At 40.5% G+C, this 27,940-nt stretch overlaps 4 protein-coding genes across 4 annotated transcripts; 2 read left to right on the top strand and 2 right to left on the bottom strand.

Annotated features, from left to right (window-relative positions):
• Positions 1–81: 81 nt before the first annotated feature.
• Positions 82–7,764, bottom strand: faf2 (Fas associated factor family member 2). The gene is made up of 11 exons (XM_034543631.1): positions 7,297–7,764; positions 6,383–6,451; positions 5,174–5,308; positions 4,807–4,883; positions 4,589–4,727; positions 4,388–4,473; positions 3,994–4,085; positions 3,130–3,307; positions 2,257–2,428; positions 772–915; positions 82–498 (listed from the first exon to the last, which is right to left on the bottom strand). The coding sequence occupies exons 1-11, from the start codon at positions 7,357–7,359 to the stop codon at positions 316–318; spliced, it is 1,338 nt and encodes a 445-aa protein (XP_034399522.1). The 5' UTR covers positions 7,360–7,764; the 3' UTR covers positions 82–315.
• A 446-nt stretch (positions 7,765–8,210) lies between these two features.
• Positions 8,211–10,114, bottom strand: pin4 (protein (peptidylprolyl cis/trans isomerase) NIMA-interacting, 4 (parvulin)). Its single transcript, XM_034543410.1, has 4 exons — positions 9,953–10,114; positions 9,729–9,796; positions 9,021–9,140; positions 8,211–8,494 (listed from the first exon to the last, which is right to left on the bottom strand). Exons 1-4 carry the CDS (start codon positions 9,987–9,989, stop codon positions 8,336–8,338), a joined length of 384 nt encoding a protein of 127 aa, XP_034399301.1. The 5' UTR covers positions 9,990–10,114; the 3' UTR covers positions 8,211–8,335.
• Positions 10,115–10,669: 555 nt separating this feature from the next.
• nek12 (NIMA-related kinase 12) lies at positions 10,670–12,460 on the top strand. Its single transcript, XM_034544164.1, has 2 exons — positions 10,670–11,774; positions 12,258–12,460. Exons 1-2 carry the CDS (start codon positions 10,670–10,672, stop codon positions 12,458–12,460), a joined length of 1,308 nt encoding a protein of 435 aa, XP_034400055.1.
• A 12,284-nt stretch (positions 12,461–24,744) lies between these two features.
• drd1a (dopamine receptor D1a) lies at positions 24,745–25,863 on the top strand. Its single transcript, XM_034543636.1, has one exon. It carries the CDS (start codon positions 24,745–24,747, stop codon positions 25,861–25,863), a length of 1,119 nt encoding a protein of 372 aa, XP_034399527.1.
• The last annotated feature ends 2,077 nt before the right edge of the window (positions 25,864–27,940 follow it).

Genomic DNA, 27,940 nt, shown 5'->3' with positions numbered 1-27,940 from the left:
GACAATAATTACTTGATAGCTAGCAAAGAAAATGGAAAACAAACTTCTTTGTCCACATGGATACAAAGAGGAGTTCCAGGAACGACTTCAAGAAATATTTATTTGATAAAATTCAAGACTTTCCAGGCTACTGGGAACCCTGTACACACAACCAAACAAGGACCGGATGCAGGGTGATTACATTTTTTTTCTCCAGGTTATGATTTTATCTCAATGATCACTTGTGCATAATGGCCATTTAACAAAATAAGAAAAGGGGGTGGTTGGGAATTGGAGGAAAACTGGTTTCCATTGAACAGGAGTGTATGTCATCTATTAATCATCTGTAAGGTCCTGAACAAAAAGGACTTCAGAGCGACTGAGTCCCGCCTCTTTCAGTGTGGGAGGGTTGGGTTGCTCTTCAGTCGGAAGGCAGGGCAAGACTCGACGAGGGAAGTTTGTAATTATCTGAAACTTCTCTGGGCTTTCTTTCAAAGAGAAGAGGAAGTCGTAAATTACCTGTGAAAGAAAAAAGTCAAGTGAAGTGATGGTATATAGAGAAGAAGTGCTTTGTAAATATGTAATATTTGAATGTGCATCATTGTGAGACCGATTTCAGTATCTGGAGAACATTATTTTTATGTGTGGATGAAGTCTGTATCACACAAACAAACTTCAAAATAAAGGAAGGGGCTGGAAGAGCCCCTTCCTCTATAGTGGATGACCACTGGATAGATAATCAACACGGGCCCCCCAGGTGTGTTCTCGGGTCTTGATGACAGCGGTACTCACCGTCAAAGACTGCCCGAAGAGGAATCGTCGCTCTACTCTTGTGTCATTGGGCAGCTTAAACACTATTTTGACACTTTCTGGATCATCTGCAGGTGGCTCTGGGGGAAGACATTCAGACTTTCTCTCCTTCTCCTCTTCGAGGGTCTGGAGTCAAAACAAAGAAGAAAGAATTTGATGCATGTTAAAAGGGACAATGTGTAGCATTTGGCAGCATCTAGCAGTGAGGTTGCAGATTGCAACGAGGGCTGGGCAATATATCAAAAATCCTTTCCCCCCGATACAGGTCATTTCATATCTCGATAACAATATATCACGATATAGCAGGTTTACTGGTAATCATATATACTCTATGAAATAACGCCATGGCAAAGCCTATTGGCACATCTTGGTCTTGGTCATAATTATGGATGCACCGATACGACTGGTTAGATTGCAATTTTCTGGCCAATTCCGATTATTTATTTATCGAGTCTTAACCGCCGCTTATGGTTTTCTTTCTGAGAACTATAATTGACTTTTTCACCACTGTCCCAGAATCATCCTAATAAAATAAACCGCCGTGAAGTGAGTGTAAAACAACAACAATTCAAAATGATATTCTATTACTTTGTCAATGTCATCTATTGTGTATATTGCATAAAAATACACAATTCTAATGATAAAGATATGGAAAGATACATTATTATGTATATACTTAAATAAAACCTCTGTGATCATTAGTATTATTAATGGATTATAAGCTGCTTGGAGCTAGTGTTAGAGGACTAATTTCCTAATATCTATTTTATATTGCTGTGAAAAATATCTTTCAAGCAACTGGATTTTGTATACGTTTCGTACTAAAAACAAAATTTGTCAAGATAACATTTTCCTGAATTTTCACACCAGTAGTCCTTGAAGGCAACGTATATTGATAAAAGCAAATATTTAAATAAAAATACAATCTTTTTTTTTTATCATTTGAATAATGTGTTTTATTCAAATAGACACTATTGATCCCACTAACAAAGTAAAGGGATAACAATTATAATTGTTGACAGTTTTCACCGAATAATTTAAATGATTTTCCAGGATTGTGGTAAAAACAATTTCGTCTTGAGCCTTGCCGTCAAAGATAGCTCCGCTCAAGAGAATTTGAATCGGCAGGTCCAGCTTAAAAATAATTATATCAGAACTCAGGATGGGTGGGCCAAGACAATTACAACTGGTGGATCTCTAAGTCAGATGGTTAAGCCCTAATTTCAACCAACAGAAACTTCTCCCATGTGCGCAAAAACATGAACAGCCTTATCTAGAGCGAGCGTTAGAGAGGAACTGCTCCGTATGTAGATAGAAGCCGCTCATTCTGGTTATACACAAAACGTATACATAAAATAACAAAAATATTTTTTTAAATACAGACAACATACTTAGTACTATTATACTCAATTTCTAACAATATATCCCCCTAAATGCTACACACTAATTAGTTGTGGTAAAACTCACTTGTTGTCTTCGTTCCTCAGCAAGAGCACTCTGTCGGACCTTTTCCTCCTCTTGCCTTATCTGGTCCTCCTCCTCCCTTTTCTTTCGGTCCTTTTCCTGGTCAGCATGGAGGGAGGCAAGATAGGCCTCATCCTGCTGCTGCCGGAGCACTTGGGTCTGGCTCCTCTCCTCCCTGAAACAGAAGATGTGCTGTCCTTATGAACTGTGAAACGTTGGTAGACTGGCTGGGTGCTGTGGTCACTTTAGACATTTAGGGTTGTAAATGTTCCATCCCAATATATTATCACTCATCATTTTAATTTGGAAGGAGAGGGTCCCACAGCATGCGCTCCTTCTGCATCAGGGGCGCAGCTACACTGTGATCACTCTTTGCCTGCTCCGTGACTTGTAGTGGTCACAGATGCGCTCCAAGCCCTCCAGTTTGTCAAAATGACCAACGGCCTTTAGATTTTTCAATCATTGTAAAAAAATCAATTTTAATGCCTTTCTTTACATTTGACACAAACATCCATTTGGAATCACGGATGAACTGATTAGATATCAATGAAACCACAAAACAGGTTTTTGGCCATAACTCAAGAATATATATTACTGCCCTACTACTCTCAATCTAGGAATAATTCATGTCATATGCATTGAATGTGTTGTAACTCTATTACAGTTTCCATTCTGGGAGAGGGATCCTTTTCTTTTGCTCTCCTGAAAGTTTCTTCCTTTAAAAAGGGGTTTTGTGGGGGAGTTTTTCCTGTACCGATGTGAGGTACCGGGACAGAGGATGTTGTATGTGAACAGATCGTAAAGCCCTCTGTGGCAAATGTGTGATGAGATAGCTCATGTCAAGCAATCTAATGTGAATGTATTGATTTCAAGTACCGTTCGAGGCGCTCTGACATCAGATGTGTTTGGTTGGCATCCATGATGAACGTGAGCTGATTGACTAAGTCCTCTGGCTGAATGAGACCCTCGAGCCTGCCCACCACTGTCATCTTGCGGTCCTTCAGCATTATCATGGCCAGGAATGGGTAGGTATTCTCTCGCAATGCTTGGGACACTGAAACACACCCAAAAATCACACAGTAAATTGTCACTGCTTCAATGGCGCTGCTACTATACATTTTTATGTATAGTAGCAGCAACCACATGGCCAACTCACCCAAACACTTGCACACAAAACAAACCACATCACACTTAGTCATTGTGGAAGCTAGCATAATATTAGCTTGCCAAAGATGTAAGTTATCCACCGAGACTTTAATTGCCTCCGAGTAACTACTGCAACACAGGAGAGGTGGATAGCGTTTTGTTTGTAGCCTTAAAAGTGCCAACAAACAACATTTGAGAAAGTCAACCTGCACATCTTTTCAGAAGCCGTCTCCCAGTTACTAATGATAATCCACCGGACGCATTGCACCCTTTATTCTTTTGATGATTTTCACAACACAAACAAATATCTTTCTTTGTATCAGTGTGGTGACAGAAGTTTAAATTAACTCAAAACCAGAACTATAAACACATTAAAAGGACAATCACTGTAGATCAAAGACAAGATGGGGCACTTAACCCATATTCAAATCCTCAAGTTTTAGTATGTCTCATATCTCTTTCATGCAGAAGGCATATATGAAGTGTGCCTACATGTGCGAGTGATAGATATTTGTCATGAACAGAGCAGCCCATGCAACATATTTATCAGCTGACACAAAAAATGGTGGGTTGAATAACAATAGATTTGGTTACCTCTGTAGCCCTCAGGCTTGCTGGTTGAGCATGCCCAAAAGAGCATTTGTGTGTTGAGGAAGGTTACGACCTCTTCTGTACATAATGTGGAGCTACGAAAGTGACAAATGAATAGCACAAAATAAACCATTTATAAGTGAACACCTTTTTCATGTGCACATAGATACAAAAACACAGGTTTTAAATATACCTAATAAATATACCAATATCGGACTAGGGTTTCTGTGCCTTTACAACACATGGCAGAGACAAAACAGGATGTGCCTCGAGTAAAAACTGACAAAAGCAACTGTATGTCGCAGAAATACAATGACACTGAGCAATGACAGGCACTACGTAACAATTCAGATGGCTGACACTCAATTGATGTGATGTAAGGTAATAACTATCGTACCGGCAAAACTCGTCAGTGTCTTGATGATCCTCCCCATGAAGGTACACTAATAAGTAGCGGAGCTCCCGTTTGGCATCATTCAATGCCTACAAATGTTTCAGGGAGAACAAAAGCAACGCAACATTCAAATAAATCAACTAAAATTGATTCAGAGCAGAACAAACGTATGTTTGTAATTGGGCATCTGCTCACTGAACTCACCTGGCTGTATGTTCCCTGGTAAAATACAGGGTGTGACCGTCCATACTTCTCCTCAAAACTATGAATGAAGGACACAACATCTCCGACTGGGTCTGTCACACGGCCACGAGGATCTGGCCTGACGAAACGCAGGGCAAACCTTGAAGAAAAAGGACATTTTGGTGACCAGTAACCTTCCTCTAATCTGCAGCTACAAGGTTTAAATGTGCTTAGATTACCTGAATATGTCCAGAAGTGTGTAATATGTAAATCTGAAAGGTAGCATTATCATGTAGTAACTCCATCCTAATAATCCCTGAAAAGAATAACCAAAGCAGTCCATTATATTTAGACAGTAGAAAATAGGTAGAAAACTAAATTCCAGAAGGCCAGTAAAATACAATTATAAATGGCAATATCACTGAGAATAAGAAGAAGAAAAAAATACTTCGATTGAACATTTTTTAATGATTGTGTCAAGCATTAGCAATAGTGTTACTGAATATTGTAGGAGAAATCCAGTATCATTTGTGGGATAAAAACATTAAACGTTTATGCAGAGATTTCATCTTAAAATACAAACATTAAAAGAACCTGCAGACTTACCCTGGGTTGTGGCCTTGAGACGATGTAACTATATACTCTATGGTCTGCTGTATTAACCTGTAATGGTCTGGATGGTGGAGGGTTAAACACACTGGGCACTCCTTCCTGTTCATTAAGTCGGTCCTGTACTGCAGCCTGAAACAGATACATTAAAGTCCATCATATTAGAGTGAAGTCCTTCAATAAACCAAAAGAAAAGAATGACAGATTAATCAAAGTAAGACAGAACACAGTTAACTATATCTAAATAGGACTAAACATGTAAATAGTGTTACGGTATATCAATATATTTTCATATTAATATAACTTGAGACAATCCTGTTTGCATCGATATAGCTTGATGTTGATTTAATCCATTTCTTCCGTAAACCTGTGCCAGTGTTTGCATCTCCTCCCTCACTCTCCTCCCTATCCTGGTCCCGCTCTCCATGTCTGCGCACAAACCCGGCCCCACTCGCCCTTTTTTGGCTGAACTCCAGCTAAGCAGGGGCCAGCCCGATAAACGCAAAAGTATGACAGTGACTGTCTGAGTGATGATGTAACGGTTAAAGTAAGCGATTACGTTACACCATCAGTAGTTTCTCATGACAATGTTTCTGAATCAGTGATCAATAAGCTGATCCAACTGATTGATCATACATACACAGATCTTTTTTTCTGTAGGTCAATAAAATGTCTATTTCCTTGTATATGTATTTAGAAAATCAAATATTGTCATTGTAGGGTGCTGACAGTTGGATGCATATGTTATAAGAGTATCATATGGGCGTAGCTCTGTGGTCGAGTGACAGAGCAATAGAAGATGTACGGACAGCTGTTGGCCATCAGAGCAGGGGAGAAAATAACAGTAAATGTACATTTTGTATATGGATAAAGACTGCAGCTCCTGAAGAGCAACATTTGCGGCTGTGGGCATGTTCATAGTTGTCATAAGATGCAACCTAGGCTCCGTCTGTTTGTTGAAAATGAGTATATTATTGAACTTATTGAATTAAAGCAAATCTTAATTATTTTTCTCCAACATAGCTTAGCATGCCACACAATATACATGTTGATAACAGTGCTTGTAACATCTCACATGTTGTCTACTTAAAATACTGAGATACATATGGTGTACCGATATTCAGCCTAAAAATAGCATTCATGATGTTTGGGGTCAAATCTCTAAAACAGAGTCTTTCACCATATAACTTTCACCATGTAACTTACCTCTATGTTCCAATTGTGCTGTTCTAATGTTCGACGACATTGGTCCATTGATTCCAAACCAGTCAGGTCCTGTTAGACATTTAAAAAAAAGTTAAAGGCCTCAAGTTGATCAGAAAATCACGTTTGTGTGTGTTTATATAACGCTTCCTTACAGACTACGGGGTTTGCTGTGTCAAATTATTAATGAAAAAGTTGACAAGAATCATCCAAAATTAAACGGTTGACAAGACTTCGATCGGAATTAACGTTAACATTCCCAGAGACAACTAAACGTTTAAGCAGCATAACGTTACAGGTTAGCTCCCAAAAAGTACCGACAGATCCTAACAGCGAGCCCATCAACTAACGGTAGTTACCAGTGTAAAACCAGCACCGTTAGAATGGACTACAAATTACGGATTGAATGGAGCAGACAGTTGCATCACTCGTATTGTCATAAACCCCCAAATTAAATTCAGCATCGCTAAATCGCCGTTATGTGGCTGATGAACTTCAACGACAGCTCGATCCTCACCGCTCATGTTTACTCAGCAAGTCTCCACGATGGTCGGGAGATTCAGTTGACGCTGCCGTTAGCCAAGTTACATTAAAACGCAGCCCGGGTGATGTTGGTTAACACAGTCGGACGTGGTATGTCGTTGAGTATAACGTCAGTATTGAGCCGTTTAAATACACCGCGGCCCTCCGAGTCCCCTAACTCGCTAGCTAGCTTAGCTAATATCAGCTAGTTTCGCTAACGTTAGCTCGGGCTCAAGTTGACGGGTACCACCAGGGGGCTCGAGCAAGTTGACTGTGCAAAAAGCATCTAAACGCGAACGGTTGCACCTATTTACGGCGACTCGGTGTCAACACTTGTGTATTAACATGTGGGGGATCAAGTGGACGAATGTTAGTGTGGAATTTAGGCTGTCTACCTGAAATTGAAGGAGCTTTTCTGTCTGCGCCTGAGATAATTCTGGCTCCTCTGGCGCCGCCATCTTACCTCGCCAATCATCTAGCAAGGCGTAACAACGTCAACTGTCTCTTCCTGATGCTCCTGTGCTCTCGCGACGTCTGCGGTCTAGCGCCGCCTAGCTTCCTGGATGTCATCGGTAGGCTCGCGACATCGGACTGGTACCGGATTATTAATACCACGGTCTACAATACTGGAAACTATCTACGTCAATGTATTACATGGTTTGATCGTCCTTAACTGCAAAACAATGAAAACTTATTGATGCAGTTTGATGACATCGCCGTGGCCTTATTAAGATGGAGCAAATAATTAACTGAGAAACTAAAGAGCAGATTAATTGATTCTGAAAATGATAATTAGTTTGGAGAAACCCTACTCAGTTAATAGACTATATTTGTCACAATTGCTGCGTTCTTTGGTAAATGTCAGTGTTTTTTCATATTGTTGGTGTTTTATTTGAACAATAATAAAAAGATTCTACTTGTTCAGTGAGCACTAACCACTTGCTGTAACTTATATATACAGAAACTTAAATGATTGCCATCAGCAATATGAGTTATATTTATGGAAATGAAGAAAAACTAAATATCACTTAAAGGGCAACACCTGCATTTCTGAAAGACTAGATGTTTTCTATCATGTCTCACTGTCGCTCTCTCATACACATAGAAACAAACCTAACGCATGTTGTGCTACTTGAGCGAAAATACATTTATTTTGCCGTTTGTGGTTTGATTTCCACCAACTTTATCATACTGTAAAAAATATTCAGTGAATTATGGAAATGAGAAAGTTAAGCTTGTAAGAATATTCCCTCAGGTTGAATTGTCAGTGGAGGTGTACATTTGACTAAGACAAAGCTGACACACAAAGATCATTTAATTGTTCTATTCTTAAACATTTTTTTAATTAAAAAGCAAACATTGCGTTGAAACGGTAAAATCAGGAAATAATCTGTTTCACAATATAGCACCCTGTATCATTTGTATGTCATCATGTCACTTTTTCCCCTCCACCATAATGATGTGGTACCCAAACTTTGTCTTGACAGGAGGGTCTGTGTATACTGGTTTGTCCATGGAACTGACAGAGAGGGCAAACGCTGCATCCTGGAAAGGTCCAACCATCGATCCTCGAGTCATCCATCCCAGATCACCCTGTCATGAACAGAACAACCGTGATGAAAAAAAACATACTATGCACCTAATATGGGGACCAAGCCAGGATACAAGCGAGTGAAGACGAACAACAAAAGGCAAAGGGAGATTTTAACACCTGTGTGCAGGAATTTAAAAAATATATTTTAATGGCTTCAGTTATGAGGCCCACTTAGGTCACAGATAAGGATGTGAGGTAAAAGCTGAGGTTTCCCAGTATCTAAGCGTACACCAGTGGAAGTGTTCTGGTGTGGTGCAGGTGTAAATAAGCAGGGAAAAGATGTACAGAGTTGGGGAAAAATAGCACAATTGCTCAGCCAAATTTATATAATGTTCATCATATTTCATATTCAACACAAGCTTTTACCAAATAAACAGAATGAAGTCATAATTGTGTGTTGTGGAGATCATCGCAGTTAAAGCTTACAGCCAAAATAATACGGTGGGATAATTGTATAAAAGAGCGAACATAGTCGTGTTAAAAAAAAAAAACGGACTAATACTGATTGTGAATGTATGTTCTTACTCCTTGTCTCGCTTTGTCTTCACTGTATTGTGACGCTACTTCGCTGAAACGGACTCCAGCCTTCAGTTTCTCCATCGCCTCCATGCATTTTCCATGTTTTTCACAGAGGATGTGTCGAACCTGGGGGAAAACACAGATCATGAAGGCACAGTCAGACGTCAATGAATAAACCGGGGTAGGGAGGCAACCTAGAACCACTAAAACAGTACTAAATCATGTATACAGGATATAATGTAGATAAAGCTCCCAAATTTCTAAATTATTTCCGGCCCTAACACCCCCCTCTTCTGTGTGACGCAATGCTGATCTGTTTCCAGCTATAATGCTTTCCCCCCCCCCAGTAATAGTTGAGAGATAAAACACTAAGTACTTCAAATATATTCAGAGAACAAACATCTGCTTTAAAGTCTTTCAGAAAGGGAGCCGTTTCCCTTTTAAGTGATATTTAGTTTTTCTTCATTTCTCTGGTGTGGACATAATACAAAATAGTACCTATTTATTTCAACAGTGACAAGAGGTTTTTATATAGTCTATTTTAGAACACAGCAATGTGTACATGGTATTTATTGATGATCTTGTTGTTTTACTTCTCGTTCATTCAGGTATCATTTTCTTTGAGCTAAAAACGACTTTGAGGGCAGTCATCGTTATGTCATATTTGATTTGTGTTTACAGTGCAGCTTTGGATAAAGGTGTAATCAACGTTACCTTCACAGCGGTGCCTCCCTTTGGTGCTTTCTCCTTTTTGTCAGCGTCTGCACTTCCTGAAGCTGCTCCTACACAACATGCAAACCCAGCAACCGTTAAACCGATTAAAAACCACAACCATGTTGAATCCAGTGCACTATAGCTACATCATCACATGCACGTGTGTACTTATTAATATAGCTCATTACACGGACATAACAACGGAGTGCTCGTGGACCACTCACCTTTACCGCCCTTGCCACCTTTTCCCTTCGGTGGCATTTCAGATCAACATTTACTGAAATTCAAGAGTGAGTGCAAAAGAAAACACGGTAGGAGCGTGCGTTCCTGACATGCGCAGTAACCTGCGCACAGAGCTCTTCTTCTTCTTCTTCTTCTTCTTCTTCTTCTTCTTCTTCTTCTTCTTCTTCTTCTTCTTCTTCTTCTTCTTCATGTGTTGGCAGACTGCAGCCCCTCCACGTCGACACCGCCGCCTAGTGACATCAGCGCGCGGTCTCAAACGACACAACCGGCCTAAATGTAACATAAACAAACACAAAAATATGAACACGGGCACGTATATTATCTTTCATTAATTAGTTTCAAGTACAGGCCAAGGTCTATCTTGGCCTATAATATTGTTATTGACATAGGCTACTATCCTTTAAAAGGTTATGATTCATTGACGTATTGAACAATAACTTATTCCTTTAGCTACGACATGGACTTTAATGATATGTAAATGCGCCAGAGTTAAATAGTAGCCCCCCCCCCCCCCCCCCTGATAAAGAAAGTCAAAAAAACAAATCTCTATCTGTCATTGAAATAAACAGAGAAGTATTGAACTCTTTTAATTCCATTTCACCTCGTCGGAGCGAGGCGAAGTTACCACGGCAACGAGACTGAACACACAAAGCACGTGTCGACGCTCTTCCTATTCGTCCTCCACTCCGAGACGACGCATGGAGAAGTACGAGAAGGTGTTGTGTCTGGGCAGGGGAGGAGCAGCGGACGTGTTCCTGATGAGGCACGTGGAGGGCAAGAGCCTGCACGCGGTGAAGAGGATCAAAGTCGAGGACACACGGACGGCCAAAACCCAGCGGGCACTTCTCCAGGAGGCTGAGATCCTTAGTCGGTTAGAGCACCCTCACGTGGTTAAATGCCACGAAGCCTTCGCCAACACTGACGGATTCATTTACATCGTGATGAGCTACTGCGACGGGGGGACGTTAGATGACAAAGTGAAGGGGAGGAAACCAATGGAGTTTTTCCCAGAGGGTACTGTGATGGGGTGGTTTGCACAGGTCGCTGTGGCTTTAAATTACATACATGGGGCTAGAATACTGCACAGGGACATCAAAACATCAAATGTACTGCTAACAAAGGAAGGAGTGGTCAAGTTAGGGGACTTTGGGATATCCAGAGTAATGACCGACACAGCGGACATGTCGTCCACATGTGTCGGGACACCCATCTACCTCAGTCCTGAGCTGTGCCAGGATGTCCCGTACAGTTCCAAGTCAGACATCTGGGCTCTTGGCTGTCTGCTGTATGAGATCTGTGCTCTCAGACCTCCGTTTGCGGCCACAAACCTCCTGAGTCTGTTCTACAAGATCACCAAAGGAGAGTATGACCCTGTGCCGAGCAGCTTCTCTGACGGCGTCTCCTCTTTGATCCAGAGAATGCTCTGCCTCAACCCAGAAAACAGGCCCACTGCTGCCTGGATGCTTGACACTGCCTATGTGCAAGACCACCTGGAGTCTGTCAAACACACAGTGACCCACCGTGGTCATGTGAAAAGCTGTGGCACAAAGAAAGAAGGAAACAACTCAGACACCACACCACAGCCAGGTGTGCTCAGTCAGTCCCACCCATGGGAAGAAAAAGAGCACAACCCGGAGGCCGGTTCCAGTGATGTGGAGGACAAGTGCGATGCTTTGTGTGTTGGAGCACAAAACCACTGTGACTATCCGGAGGACTTTGATGAAGATGAACGTTTTTTCTCTCTTGAGGAGCGCAGTGAGCACTTAGGGTCGCCAATGAGGAGTGATTCTACTGAGCCTCTTGGTAATGTAGAGATGCAAAGTGAAACAACACCCAAGCCTTGAAATCAAAATCATAAAAGTACAATCTGCATATTTTATTATATAGCCTATTACATTGTTATTGGTGACTATAGTGCATAATCCATAAGCATGATTTCACTGTTCGCTGTACAGTTTACAATATATCTCTAAATCATTTAGTCGATATAATACTCTTTCTCTAAGATCATTTCGAGTCAACACTGATAGAAAAAAACAGGAAGCTGTGATACTCTGAAAAATGGTCTCACGGTCTTTAAATTTAGGATGCCTCCAAAATCTTCTCCCTGTAAAATAATTGTTACTTATTAACCAAATCTTAACAACTAATTAGTTTGGATAAAATTTGAGAAGCACCAAAACTATACAGCTATATCGAGAGAAATATAGGTTCTTGATGAGTTGTTTTATGATGTGTACAGGATTCTCAAAGCAAAAGCCTTGAACCCTTCTTTCTCTCTTGCAGTATTTTCAGAGGCTTCTGACGTCTCAGAGCAGGTTGAATATCCAGATGACTTCGAGGAGGCCGATGTGGACGAAGAATATGAGGATGAAGCCGCCTCAGGTCAAAGTGCTGCTCCTCATGATGATGCGGTGGAGGAGGAGTTCCGGCTGTGCGATGCGGGAGGATTGACCATCACACTGAAAGCACTGAAGGAAAAGGGATAAAAAGAACCACTGGGATGGACCACAAAGGGAAATAAAGGGACCGTAGCAACTGGAACAATGAAATATATGACAAGTGCCTCGTTTGTGAAGGGTTTTATGCAATTGCTGTATAAACAAACAACAACAAAACATGTTTGAGAGACAATAAAGATGTTTTACTGCCAGATGATGTTGAAAACACTTGACAGCGAATGAACTCCTGCTCAGTGCGGCTGTTGAGTGACGTGAATATTTCTGATTCGCGGTCAAAAGGAGTCCAATGATGGTGGTAATGATGAATGAAAGAAGGGACTGTATTATCATACACGTTCCTTTTAAGCCCCGAGCCATTTTCTAGGTTTCTGCTCGAAATAACATACCCAAACTAAGAAGGGTGTATCTCTGCAACCACAAAGGCTATTTAAATAATGTTGGGGTTATAATAAAGGAAAACCATGTGTGCTTTAGTTCAGATGTGTAAATATTATTATATTTGTTACTGGTTAAGAGTAAATAAAGATGAAAGACAGCAAAAGTTGAATTTCCAGGTTTGCCTATAAAAAAAGCACTTTCAGGATGATTATCTCTTGGAAGGATGCACAACAAAAAAACAATAGCACAATATGGGAACAGTCTCTCTGCAAAGTTTGACTTTGAAAAAGTAAAGCAGAACAAAGTTAGAGAGGTTTCAGTACAGATAAATTAGGCAAAATGGGCATTTGGGCAATTTGAATTTTCTCATGTACCAAATCATATATTTCACTTGTATATTACTTATGGTGTTCAATACATCAAATGCAGCAATCTTTGTTGATTAGAAGAAGAAAAAAGATTTTTTTCAAAAAGAGTCCTCTTGCTTTTTGCTATCTGGCTTTTTCTGCTAGCACCGAGCTACAGCTTGCTAGTTACGGAAACGTGCTGAGTGGGCTGACTCCTGACAAAATGATGATTATGATATTTTCATAATCTTTTCAGTTGGTGTTTGAGTTGTGTGAAAATGGCTTACTGATTCTTGTAGCCCAAGGTCTCTTGTTTAATTTGATGTATAACATCAATATATTTGCTCATGTTTATTGTACACAGTCTAACTATAATGTGTAAATCGGCGCCCAATTGGGCGCCATGGGGCTTAAAAGGTTAAACAAATGTTATATTGTACAGTAAATATCCAATCACTTTGATATTTGATTAGAAGAAATATCAGTAAAGCCAGGGTTTCATAACTTGTCAACGATAACATATCAAATCATAATGTTCAAAAACATATAAAAGCACCAGCAGGAGGTCCCAGATCTTTGATTCACAACTGTCTTCTAATCTTTAACATATTCAATGCTTCATATTATATTTAATTTGTAATATTCTCTCAACTTCCTCTTTCGGTGTTTGCTATGGTATTACACAAGGTTTGAAATGAAATAACTTCAGTTCATCTTGGCCTTAAAATTAGATAAAATTATAGTTTTGCATGCCTTCAAAGGAAGTATGTGGTATTTGCAGCTTGCCACAAATGTTACGATAACATCTGAAACATGATTGAAATTAAGATGTATGATCAGGAAACATATTTAGAAACTGCAAAACAAACACAAACTGGACTTTAATTTTAAAAAAGCACAGCTACAATTACCCAGCTTTGTCTGAAATTAACAACATATAATGGATGTTAAGTTACATAAACTGTCTCTAATTCTGATTTCCATGTCTATTTTATAGATTTGATAAACTGTCAGATGTTGCCATTCACGCATGCACAAAGCAGGTACTTGAAACCCCTCTCTCTCCCTGTGATGAATTGAATGACTCAGTCCGACAGTGGAAATACAAAATGACACATTAAAGAGAAAACCAACAAAAAGTGACCGGTACGGTGTGAAGCAGACTTCACGAGAATCACATCTGATATAGTCACACATTTACGGTCCTACGCTTTCGAGTACATATCTTTAACATCTTTGAATAAACCAAGCTCAAGGTTAAGTGTTGCCTCAACGGAAACTAACGATTCACATTTTCATCAACACACGATCTCTCATGAGTTGACTAAAGTTTTTCACAGTCGTAGTCAGCAGTCTCAGGTTCACCCACTTACTTTACACTTACTGAGCAACATACAGGTCCAACGCTGACAGATCAATGACAAATACCCTCTAGTCAACACGTGTTTACTAAACATTAAAACCATAGCAAACCATGTTTACATGTGCATATTTGCCTTGAGAAGAAGTTGTGGGAAATGGTGTTGGAATCGTGACCGGAGATGCTGTAGATCTGTTCCGTCACTTCTTTCCCTCTGTGCAAAGGTTCCCCTCTTGTGAGTGGAAGAACACTTATAGTCCCCTCAATCCCCCTCAAGTTGACACCTCCACACTCATCTGATTCCTCATCCACTGATGGTGTTAAAGACAAGAGCACCACAGCTAACGTCCATGATGAGAGCTGCAGACATATAGTGACAGGATGAGTCATGAAGTGGCAGCTTAGCTTTGAACTGGAGTCAAACGAATTACATACACCAATGTTTCATTTTTCCATTTGGAATATATCGTGTGTTTTCAAAAAAGCCTAAGTAATGAACATAATATATAACTGTCACATTTCTGCCACAACTGATCGTGACTACATTGCCAATGGGCATGAACACTACAATTAGTTTCTAATGATTCATTATGTTATCAGTTTATTTATATAATTAAGGCTTCTTAATTTGGTGAATTTTACAGGTTATTGGGTTGAGACGTGATAAGTCTGACTGTAGATAGAGTGATTTACCTTGACCTTTGACTTTATTGATGGCTCTGTTGTCATGACAATAACAGCACTAAGCTATCCTTCCAAGTTTATTTACTGCACTTATAACTATAACTAGAAAGTAGGCATGATTCAAAGTTCTCTCTCCAGCTTTTGTCTGGCTCCTGGTCGACTCCCATTTAAGATGCTGCCACTGGCCTCATGTAACCTCGGCCGACGAAACAAAAAGAATCACAAAAGACAATTAAAAAAACCTTCACGATACCATATTGTATAAATGTGGCACTTAAAGTAGTTGAGCATATTTGATGAAGTTGATGTAGTTGCATGATTCTTGATATGTTTGGGGTTATACCAACATGGTTGAATGCACTTATCTTAAGTCTCCTTTGATAAAAGCGTCAACTAAATACATGTAATGTAATGTAATGTTCTTCTGTGAGTGCTAGTGTTATATTATTTTCCCGGCTACCTGTGGGGTTTTTACCATAAAGATAAAGCCCCGCTAGTTCAATTAACAGACCCACACTCCAATGACCACAGATGACAGACTCGAGCTCTTGGTTTTACTTGCTGCAAGGAGAATGTTGAGCTGTGCCTCTGCACGTCTGCAAAACACTCTGGCTCGCCACTCTCCAGACAGTCCTTTTTATTGAAGCAAGTGGTTATCCCACACAGAATGAGGAAACAGTTTGTCTGGTCAGTCTAAGATGACCCTGAGCCATGTGTGGTGCGCGGGTGTGTGAGGTATATGGGGAGACACAAAACAAACCTAGTTTTGTGCCTGCACATTAAACCTGTTGACCTCTTGTCCTCAGGGTGAACGGTATAGAATAAGTAAAACAACAACGTATTACTCTTCTTCTGTTAGCTACAGTAATTACATTCATAGGGTGTACATTCTTTAATGCAAATTGAAAACACATGCTCTAAACTCTAACACTACCTATATCTGATGTTGATCTGTGATGATGCACAAGATGTGCAAATATATACCGTGTATAATGTATATACAAACACCAGCTCAGAAATTAATCTTAATGAAAATTAAAAACAATGATAACACTGATCATCAGACATTGAATATTAAATGGGGCTTTTTAGGTATTTCCCAGTGAAAATGTAGCAACATTAACATCACGGCACATGCATGTCTGTGTCGGGGATGTCCCCACCTCCTCTTCCTCCTCCTCCTCCTCCATCATCAATAATATGACAAATAAAGCCTCACTGCTAACTTGCTCAGCGTTGCTATCCACTGGACAGGAAAGGCTAACAGAAACTATGAAAACCCCTGTATTTAATAATTAAGTGGTAGTGGGAAACGCAATCAGAGACGTTTTTTCTAAACACTGAAACTGAGGTCTGAGAATATTTTAGGAATGGTTGAGAAAAGAAAAAGCAAAAGAGTTGCCTATCTCAGTTTATTTAACCTCTCAAGAACATACTTCCTATTACTCTAAGAACTTGTTATATTTTGTTCTTGATCGCACTTCCTCTCAAAGAAACACCAGCTCACCGAGCACATTTCCAACAGTTGTAGTGGGAATGAATCATTTGCTTACTGTGCGGAAGTAAGCTTGGTGTAAGATGTCGTCCACATATAATATTGATCTCATAGTATTAACCTAGTAGTCACCTCAAGCACTAACAAGTGAATCAGAGAGTTCAACAATGGTTAATAATTAGGTCACTGACTGGTGATATGATGTCAGCAGAGAGAGCGCCCACTCTCTTATCACAATCTTTGTTATATTTAAACATGACATCAAATGAAGCTTCTAGGGGAACCCAGCTAACCATCATTAATTATTTATAGATAACTGCATCACTGACCACAGAAACTACAGGCTGTGACTGTGAAGATGACAACATTCATTCTTTCAGTATGACAAGTCATCCATTAACTACTAAATTACAAATATTTCTTACAGTATAAGATAAGATAAGATAAGATAAGATAATCCTTTATTAGTCCCTCAGTGGGGAAATTACAGGATTACAGTAATAAGTAAAAAACAAGTAGTATAATAACAGAAATAAGATAAGAGTAAAAACAAGAAGAATATTATATATACAGACGGAGTAGAAATAGAATAAAGTGAATAAAGTGTATAAAAAAAAAAAAAAATGTAAATACTTAAACGTATTAGTATTGCACCATTGGGTGGGCTAAAGTGCTGTTCAGTGCGAAGTCCAAAGTGTTAATATAATACAACAGATAATACAACAGAGAGAACCGTGTTATATTGTGTTTTATATATTTGCAGGAAATTCACAGTACCACACAATATAACAGTGAAAATCTAACCTCACAATTGAACATGATAGGTATCCAAATATGTGGCTATTGTATTTGATAGATTTTAATTTACATATTTAATATTGTATAAGAGAATATTGGAGGCTTCTTCTATTTGCATTTGTCCAAAATAACGACTAGACAAGCAAATAAGTTTGTACGTACAGAGTTACATCTAGAGCCCTCATCGCCTCAATCTTACACAATGCAGGAAAACAAGATGTTTGCCACTCAGTCATAACAGATGTGATGAAATGATTTCTTTTGCTCTTCATAGGATCTAGTTAGCAGTGGTTTCTTGGTATTTTTAAGATGATTAAATAGGCCTAATTGTTGCTCACTTGTAAAATGTGAAACTTGCACATTACATACAACCACTTAAAGAAAAAAACTAAAATTGCATTTCCAGGTAGGTGTATTGCATATGACTTCCTTTTCCTGTCTGACCTCTATATATATTTTAAGAAATGGGCAGATAGTGATCACTTCATTGCTCACACGAAAAAGAAACAACGAAGAAAAGCTGTTAAAGAAGAGAGAGACAGAGAGAGAGAGAGACAACGCTGCAGTATGATGAAGTTTGTGTTTGCCCTTGTTGTCCTGTTGCATCTCTGCTATGGATATACGTTAAACATGATCTTGAACCGGGAGATTATTGAAAGACTGGAGACCCTCAGGGGCCTCCATGAAGCCCGAAACGGCATCACATTAGTAGTAAGTACCACGCATTGATACTACAACACATGCAGCATAGTGTCTACGCTCTCACGTGAATGATCACGTTATATGATTGATAACATCATAATCTGACACGTGAAATATCCACTGCTTGATCAATTAATTCAATGAATATTCTTTCCTTATAGCCAGGCGGCACGAGTCCGAGGCTAATGGGGAAGTTTACCAAAAACGCAGTAAGTATTGCAACTTTTCAAGACTGCACTCTAACTTTCATGTTACGTTGCGCTCAGTTCACGATGACACACGTGCCTTTTGTTTGACCCTGATAACTTATTATTTTCCATCCCAGACTTCCTGTGTGAGCAACTTTGTGGAGAGGCTGAACCAGTTTCTTCACAATGTGAAGGTACACAGAGCAAGCAAGCATATTCTCAAAGAACTTAATGTAACCCTGAAGACTCTGGACCCACATCAAAAGGTTAGCCAACAGAAACACGACTGAAACATGACTGAAACATGACTGAAACATGACTGAAACGTGACGTCTTGACGGCTACTTTGTGACTGCTGGATCAGTAGTGGTATCCGGGTGCATTATGATTCTGAACCATCTCCATTTCTCTTCCAGCTTGACCCCGAATGCAAAATAAAGGAAGTCCAAAATAACCGGCCTTTTGAACCATACCTTAAATTCCTCAGGAAACTAAACTCCTCATGAAAAGATGAAGACTACGATTTACTGTTGTCTGCAGGGCTGCTTCTATTGTTTCTGAAGAGCTATTTCAAATTAATGTATTAGATATGACATGTTATGCCGTTTCCAATTCAGAATTGATTTAAAAATTACATTTATGTATTTATCAGTATCATTTATTTATAGTATCTATTTATTTCTAAATGTATTTATTTATCTATTTACATAAAACTACTGATTCCCTCAGACATTCCTGTCAGCCAATTGGATGTGACAAAGTAATATTCACTATGTGAGAAACCAGTTCAGAAATATTGTGCTGCTGTCGTCAAATAAATAAACTTTTATAATTTGTTCACACTGAGTATTTGTCTCTGCTTCACTGCTATGTTTTAAAAAAAACACACTGTTACACTATTTGGATGCCAAAAAGAAGAAAAAAGCGAGTAAATCAACCTTACACATTAGAGAAAGCTAAAAACGAATCTCTGTCTCTTGTATCTACTCTACCCATCAGGAGAGCAGTAAACCGTAACGTGTTTGCATGCCAGTAGAAAAAACTAATATGAACTCTTATGAACCTGCAGAAATATGCATGACTGATAAATATGCAGTGCTATGTGCTCACACATGAACGCATAAACACGCAGCAGCAGCGGCGAAGGGAGGGTGGAGGTTTTTTAACATTGTGGTTCCTAAAACAGCTTGTTTTGCTCTCAGCTGTCTTACTCATAGCTGCTGTGTCTTGAGGGTGGCTGGTTACCTGTCATCCCTTATCAGACAATAAGCACTCAGGAGTTTCGTCATGACTGGAACATCTGCATAGGAGCTCTTAAAGCTATATTGCAGCATCAGAAGTCTGATGAAGCATGTGGTGATTGACAGACTTTGTGAAAAGCATCTGTGGTTGAGGTTTGCTTCCCCTGTCCTGAATCCTACTATCAGAAGAGAGCAAATTACTCAGTGACAGTGATTACATTGTTTGAAAAAAAGCCTTTTGAAGAAGAATTATCATTATTATAAAAAAGAAAAAAATACAACCATAAAACAGTACAAACAACCACTAAAAACAAATGTTAAGAATACACAGAATTACAAACACTGGGCAGCACAAGGTGACACAAAGGCCAGTTTAAATCAGTGAGTCTTAGTGTGTGTGACAGTGTGCGTTAGAAGAGCAGCACCTTTTAACACAGAGAAGTAGAGCAGAGCAGGAGGCAGGTGGAGAAAGACGCTCTGAAGTAGGCCCACAATGCACCTCAGCTTGCCTGTCTATCCCTGGTCTCACCTCTGACCTTTGAACTCTGGACACTGTTCGGCTGCTGTGTCTTGGATGTTTGAGGAGCAAACTTTGAATCCCAGAAACAGATCTGGGGAAAAGGGAAGAACATACCATCTTTTTATGAAAGAATAAAAACAATGAACACGTGATCATAAAAAAAAGGAGGGAGAAATGGACACTGATATTTGAATTTTCCACAGGCTTATCGGACAATTTAAGATGATCTTTAAAAGGGAGGTGGTAGGCAGAGCACAGATATTGATGAATTTCAATTAAACATATTAAACATTTGATTAAGTGACGAGTAATTATGTTTAAAATTAAAGGAAGGAAAGGACATGTGCTTCATTCACTTTCTCGCCCAGCGTTAGATGAGTACATCGATACTCTCAGTTTCTGTTTGTTCAATACAAGGTTACAGCCAGCAGCCGGTTATCTTAGCCTAGCATAAAGACTGCCTGGCTTTGTCCGATGGTGCCAAATACACCTACCAGCACCTCTAAAGCTCACTATTGAGTACAAAAAAAGAGACTGCTCGTGGCCAAGAAATATAGTCTATGATTTGTTAAAAACAATTAACCTCTTAGCTTTCCTGTAAAATTCACGAAAAACGCCTATCCAGACGTACCCAAAGTAAATTGAAAGCTGTAAGAGAACCATTTGGAGTAAATGCATGGTGTTGATCTCTTTTGAAAGGTAACACTCTGAAGTTTTCCCCCCAAACAGTCAGAATCACTTTAAGTGCTGCTGACATTGAGTAATATAAGTTGGCACACACATAAGTAGAAGATTTTCTATTTTCGCCTAAATACTTTTGTGAAATAGATGCCTGCAGATGATTATAGCTGTGACTTATGGTCTGGAAAACACAATGGGAGCATATCATAAAGCCTTACCTAGTCCAAGTAAAAAGTAGATTATAATTTTACAGAAAATTAAGATTTTACACATGTTTTACTAAGGGTATGTTTAGGCGTTTTTCCAATAAAGGCCATTTGGAGACTTCATTTTAGGCCCTAATGAAAGGTGAAACAGAGGTTATACACATTCACTATTGCACTATTGCTGACACAAAGGAACTGAAGCATAAACACTTTATTGTGTTTTTTCCCCGAATTGAAACCAAATTGTTTGCAAAATGAACCAAAATTGACAGGTTGTCATTACACAGTGAAATTGCGGGTTTATTCACTTATCTGGCATCCCAACATGGCACTTCCTTGTTTTCGTCTTTTCATTGGCTATTCGAATCCACCACATTAATTTGACAAATCCGACTCCGTGTGCGCACACAGTAGCCAAAAGAAGTTGGTCAGTCCTCTTCTTCTTCGCTGACTCTGGTTGGCTAATGTGGGTTTAGAAGAAGATATCTTGCTCCTATTGGCTTACATTTGGTGTCAATCAAAAGGTTAGAGTCAAACGAACAGTTAGATATCCGGGTTGTAAAGGTGTGCGGCAGAGAACGGTTTTTACAGCTACTTTTCTGAAATATTTTGTCATATCTGCCAGCTGATTTGAAATGATGCAACGGAAGTTTGTGGATATTTATGGATGTAATCACGTGTTTTGGACACAATCTTTTACTGAATTGGATCGTATGGACCTTTTTACGACGTAACAAGACCGTTTTTATTGGAATGTGATGACCTGTGGCTCAAAACGAAGCTTCGCCGTTGAGTCGGCTTGATTTTAAAAACATTTGTTTGTTTGTTGTTGTCTGACAAAAACGTTGACTGTAGCTGCTGTTGTTGTCCAATCTTGACAGTTAGAATCAAAAGAATCGTAGGTTTCCAGAAACATACGACACTAGTACCTAACTATAAATAGATGGACAGTGAACGGTATGATCTCCAGCGCACAGGTGGCTGTCCCGTCCACGGGACACCGGAACGTTAAGAGGTTGGCATCCTGCTCATAATCACGGACCGAGCTATCTCTGCCGACACCTGTCCCTTTTTCCTTGTTATTGTTGGAGCAGTTGAGTTTCAAGTAATTGTATTGTCATCAACCTTTTTGGATATATCCATTGATTGTTTTCTCTATAAAAAAGACATTATAGTCACAGTATAATTATAATTTTCAAAGTCAATCCAAGTCAAAATATATTAATATTACCATCACAAATGACAAACAGCTGAATGCAGAACATACTTCGCATTTTTGCTAGAAAGAAAATCCTTATTGATTGTCTATCAATGGATTATCAAAATAGGTAATGATCCATTTTCTATTATTTGACAGCAAAATTTGCATCCTCAATGTTACTTATCTGTCATGATGTAATAGGGAAATCCTTAATATCATATTACAATTCATATATCAATTACAATTACAATTCTGAATTAAGCATTAAAGAACAAACTGTAGTGAGATATAATATGGGAAATGGTAAAAGGAAAATTATATTTTCTCTTATGTTATCATTCCTTGGGTGCCATGGCTTCAACCCGTCTATTAAACGCCTTATAGTGTGGCTGCTTGAGAAGGAACAGGGTAGAAGCTGTTTATTTTCCTTCTGTCAGAACTACTTACATCACTGTAAGGTGACAGCTGGCATGTCACGATTGTTTCCGCATCCCATGATGCTTAGCACGTAAGATACCAGCCTGAACTAAATGAAACAACGACGGGCATGCTGACAGACATTGCCAGGTTTTTGACAAGCAGTTCACAATTTATGGGTCAGAGTAGAGGGAAATGATGATCACTGCTCCTGAAGGTGACATTGCACATGAACATTCTGCCACGGGTCGATGAAGAATGGGAGTTTCTGATATAATCTTATGTCTGAGCATAAATCTGTCTTTTATAAAAATCTCTTTTCAGTCATTATAAACCTCCAGGGTAGTCAAATCCTTCCAGAGGGGGTTGGGGGGGGGGGGGGGGGGGGGGGGGGGGGGGGGGGGGGGGGGGGGGGGGGGGGGGGGGGGGGGGGGGGGGGGGGGGGGGGGGGGGGGGGGGGGGGGGGGGGGGGGGGGGGGGGGGGGGTGATTATAGGCGCAACTTTCACTCTCTCCATTAGGTGGCCTCAGCGGCCTCTCTGCCCACGCGTGTTTGCCCCTCGTCCTGAGTCAGTTTTATAACCAGCATTTTATTGTAATTAAACTACACCGGGGTGCAGACTTAACTGGGTCAAATTAAGAGAAAGCACTGATGGTGGTGGGTTAAATCGGCAATATGATATTTCAAACCTCTAAACTCCGCACGAGAGGCCACTCAATGACAAGACATGTGTTGACTGCCGTAGATATCGGGCTGTACATTACATGCATACTGGATTCGGTCGCCCACAATCACATGTTCTCATCCCTACTTCACTTTCTCTTGAATGGGACAACGTCAGCGCGCCGGCGTGAGTCGGAGGCGCAAGAGAGCGCACCGTCTGCGGGATTTGGGCGCAGACGCGAGCAGATCTGCGGGAGGACGCAGCGAGAGCGTTGGCGGTTGAGTGACATGTGAACGCTGCTGTGTGTGTTATGAATTCATTCAGCGATGTGGAACCACTCGAGGATATACTGGGAATGCTCTCTAGTTGGTTGGGTCGGACATGGAGACTGGGTGCCCTTTGGATTTACTTTACGCTGCGAAGTTCTTGTGGAAGCGATGGGACGTTTATTTTGAAATATAAAATCAAGCGACAGCTGGCCGCGTCTGTGGGAGTACGAGGTGAGTATGTGAAGATGGAGATTAAAATAGATTGTCTCGTGCTTGCGCAGGTGTGTGACTTTTTGTAATAACATTGCATGGGAAAATCCTAATTTTTGGAACATTAGCATGCCAATGCACAATATAATCGGCTATATGGCACACATGTACGTGCAATCAGAGCTTACATGAACAATAAACTAAGTATTTTTTAACCAGTGTTGCATTTTACAAGACAACAATTAATTATCTAAATGAATACAGATGTATCCAATGTTGTATAATTCATGTGTTTAATCCACAGGATCGCGGATCCTTACACCGTTTGGGAATAGGCAAACAGAAGAGCTCAGGTCATTACGTTGAGGAATTGAGTTACCAGGATCTGCAGCTCAAATGATGTCGAATCTCATTTACAAAGTCAGAGGGAAAATGTCCTGCCCAGAGAGGGTTTGCCTCAAACACCTCATCCCTCAGCATTCATCAGAAGATACAATGATGGAAATTGTTTGCAAGGCTGAAGCACAGGAGCCTCCGAGATTCTAATCCTGTGGATATAATAATAATAATAATAATAATAATAATAATAATAATAATAATAAATTTATTTATATAGCACCTTTAAAAACAGGGTTTACAAAGTGCTCTACATAGAAGCAAGGTAAACACATAACATCAATACAAGTAAACATTTCAGAAAATACATGAGGCAAAGGAGACAATGCCATATAGGCAATGAACACAATAGAGAAATAGAAAATTACAAATACAAAATAAAGCAGAACAGACAAACTAAAATAGGGGAACCAAAGAACTGCATAAAAGGACGACATCTTGGAGGTAATAAAAGGTGTACCAGTCCAGTTTTGGTGAGTGGAGTCAGCAGGACGAGTAGAGGAGAGAAGAGTAATAATGTAGCACGAATTTTCTCAACCCGCACATGTTCAGGGATGGATCTCATGAACCTTACAACTGTCATCGACACTGGGTTTTTGGACGAGGCTCCGTCCAGCCGCGTCCTGACCGGCTGTTTCCTGTCGCTGCTCATCCTCACTACCTTGCTGGGAAACACGCTGGTCTGTGCCGCCGTCACCAAGTTTCGGCATCTGCGCTCCAAAGTGACCAACTTTTTTGTGATCTCGCTGGCCGTGTCGGACCTCTTGGTTGCCATCTTGGTGATGCCGTGGAAGGCGGTAACAGAGATCGCCGGGTTCTGGCCGTTCGGCTCCTTCTGTGACACCTGGGTGGCTTTTGACATTATGTGCTCCACGGCGTCCATTTTGAACCTTTGTGTGATAAGCTTGGACCGCTACTGGGCTATCTCCAGCCCCTTTCGCTATGAGAGGAAGATGACACCCAAAGTGGCCTATGTGATGATCAGTGTGGCCTGGACGCTGTCTGTGCTAATTTCCTTCATCCCAGTGCAGCTCAACTGGCACAAGGCCCAAACTAAATCTTACACGGCTCTCACTGGGTCCTCTGGCTCTTCAGGTTTTAATGCTACATCTTATCGCAGACCAGAGAACTGTGACTCAAGCCTGAACAGGACCTACGCCATATCCACCTCTCTCATCAGCTTTTACATCCCTGTGGCCATCATGGTGGCCACCTACACCCAGATATACCGCATTGCCCACCGACAAATCAGGCGGATCTCTGCCCTGGAGCGAGCGGCCGAAAGTGCCAAGAACAGACACGACAGCATGGGCGGGGCCTCCAGCATCGCCGAGTCCGAGAGCTCTTTCAAAATGACGTTCAAGAGGGAGACCAAGGTGCTGAAGACGCTGTCCGTGATCATGGGGGTGTTTGTTTGCTGCTGGCTCCCATTCTTCATCCTCAACTGCATGGTGCCCTTCTGCGAGCAGTCGAGCGGAGGGGAGGCCTTCCCCTGCATCAGCCCCACCACGTTTGATGTGTTCGTGTGGTTCGGATGGGCTAATTCCTCCCTCAATCCCATCATCTATGCCTTCAATGCAGATTTCCGCAAGGCCTTCTCCATCCTGCTGGGCTGCCACAAACTGTATCCAGGAGGCCACAACATAGAGACGGTCAGTCTAAACAAGAAATGACTAACGACTCTCTCACAGCACTGACTCATCCTCAATGCTGAGTCCCAGCGTTCCCGTAGAGGCCGGTCTGATCGACTTCAAACGAGGCCGCTGTAGACTCTTAGTGTGATTGAAGGATACGGTGACCCTACATGTACCCCTGTTTGCATTAGGCGGGGGGGGGGGGGGGGGGGGGGGGGGGGGGGCGTCCGTGGGTGGACAATCAGAGTAAGCTCGCCGTGCACACCGTGGTCTTCAAGCAGAAGAAAGAGAAGGGGGGATTTAGGGATTGAGATTAAGACTGTCCGCTGTTGTGCCAGGGAGCTGGGAGCGCAGCAGTGCTGACACGCCCCTGGGATAGATAATCCCATGACTGGGCAGCACACACCCTAATGCTGTCAGACACCACTCTCTTCAATACCATCACACACACACGTAGACAAACACAAACACTGTCAAAACACGATCCTCCAAATTCTGTGTAAATGCAGCACCCAGCATGCACTCCGCGGCAACCTACATGGCAGCACACAGAAATAATGTTACTCATTACATTTACATCCAGTGGTAAAGCATCCAATCAAACCATGTTTCATAGACCAGCATGTAGGTGAAGTACATGAAGGAAAGCTGATTTGATTTCACATCTGGCTCGATCCATTGATGTTGTGGTTTTAAAGGACCGTTCTGTAAAGTCGACACTCGTGAAAACATGGTCTGAATATTTTTGAGAGTGAATGTACACGGACATGAATGCTGCAGCTCATCACTGATACTGGTTAACAATTGATATCTCATCCAAATGTTGAATCATTGTAACTTTAAACCAAATGTACGCAACAGAAACCTCATAAATTATTTGTTTAATTGCTTGAATAAGTTTATTGACGAGTGTCTCATATTACTTTGTGTGTCCTGTATTTTTCATGCAACAGCTGATGACCTCTTTAAAGGAGAAGGCAAAGCACGAAGCAAAGGTGTTGCTTGACTTGTGGTGTCTTTGACTGTTGTGCTCATTTTAGGAGCTGATAAAGAATTGTAATTGACTAAATTATGAAATATCAATTTTAATGAGCTTGTTGAAGTGATTTCTTTAAGGATAATCTCTATTTTTAACAACATGGGTCTTATTTGTGTGGGTCTTATTCCTGTCGGCTGTGATCACATTATACTCCCTAAAGTAATTGCAGACATCTGGGAACACTGATATCATCATAACAGGAGCAGCCATTAATCTGCCCATAATTTAACCAGATTATTGAAGACACTAACAAAATCGAGTTATTTTCTTCATTTTAAATCGGCAGATTAAAATGTCACAAAATTGAAGTTATAAAGAATAAGAACTAACACATAATTAGTGTATTGACAATGTATTACTGACCAGTTTGAAGAAGCAGACACAAGTAGTAATGTATTGTGGATGGGGAAAGACCCTCCTCAAGAAATCAAGATCTTTTGATATATTCTCCAACATGGAACTGAACTGGAAGTGAAATGTATCTACACTGTTTAGCTCAACAGACTCCTGCAGCTTTGGTAGGTCTTTCATTCATTGCTTGAATACACAATTTTATATAATATACTAGCCAAGGGACCGTGCACTAGATGCCGCTCAAAAGCTAACATTGTTCTTGTCACTTGTGTTGCAAACTAGCTACGTTCCCAACAGCGAAATTGGTATCCCAAAATATGAGTGCGTAAGATGTTATGGGCAAGGATACAATTTCACAGGGTTTTGGCTGACTCCATTATGTATTTATTCGAGCCAGAATAGCTGTATGGCTGAATAAATACAACAGTGGCTGCATGAGTCATGCAATAGGATGTATAGGGACCCCTGGAATAAGCAGCTCGCCCACATTGCATCCTGGTACATGTAGGCTCTGCCACGGCACTGCAGGATAACTCAGCATTCTCTGTAAATTTAGCATGTACAGAGAAATTACAATCGACTACATTTACCATCAACATTAATTGGACAGCAACATAAAAGGTGGAAGACCTTCAAGGAAGTCATTGCGCAACAATCCTATAGCATAACCCCGCATAACACCATCACTTGATTTAACAATTGGAATCAAATAAAACCAAATAA

This window comes from Cyclopterus lumpus, chromosome 10 (genome assembly GCF_009769545.1).
Source record: "Cyclopterus lumpus isolate fCycLum1 chromosome 10, fCycLum1.pri, whole genome shotgun sequence".
Classification (NCBI taxonomy): domain Eukaryota; kingdom Metazoa; phylum Chordata; class Actinopteri; order Perciformes; family Cyclopteridae; genus Cyclopterus; species Cyclopterus lumpus.
Note: the sequence above shows the minus strand (reverse complement) of the source record. Positions and strands in the feature narration are given on the sequence as shown.

Excerpts from the sequence above, each read along its gene's own strand:
- pin4 (XM_034543410.1), bottom strand. The coding sequence starts at position 9,989 with ATGCCACCGAAGGGAAAAGGTGGCAAGGGCGGTAAAG. Across the intron at positions 9,797-9,952 it reads AGGTGGCAAGGGCGGTAAAG|GAGCAGCTTCAGGAAGTGCA; the intron begins GTGAGTGGTCCA and ends CATGTTGTGTAG. Across the intron at positions 8,495-9,020 it reads AAGACAAAGCGAGACAAGGA|GGTGATCTGGGATGGATGAC; the intron begins GTAAGAACATAC and ends TGTTCATGACAG.
- drd1a (XM_034543636.1), top strand. The coding sequence starts at position 24,745 with ATGGATCTCATGAACCTTACAACTGTCATCGACACTGGGTTTTTGGAC.
- faf2 (XM_034543631.1), bottom strand. The coding sequence starts at position 7,359 with ATGGCGGCGCCAGAGGAGCCAGAATTATCTCAGGCGCAGACAGAAAAG. Across the intron at positions 6,452-7,296 it reads AAAAGCTCCTTCAATTTCAG|GACCTGACTGGTTTGGAATC; the intron begins GTAGACAGCCTA and ends AATGTCTAACAG. Across the intron at positions 4,728-4,806 it reads ACACTTCTGGACATATTCAG|GTTTGCCCTGCGTTTCGTCA; the intron begins GTAATCTAAGCA and ends TTTTTCTTCAAG.
- nek12 (XM_034544164.1), top strand. The coding sequence starts at position 10,670 with ATGGAGAAGTACGAGAAGGTGTTGTGTCTGGGCAGGGGAGGAGCAGCG. Across the intron at positions 11,775-12,257 it reads TGATTCTACTGAGCCTCTTG|TATTTTCAGAGGCTTCTGAC; the intron begins GTAATGTAGAGA and ends TCTCTCTTGCAG.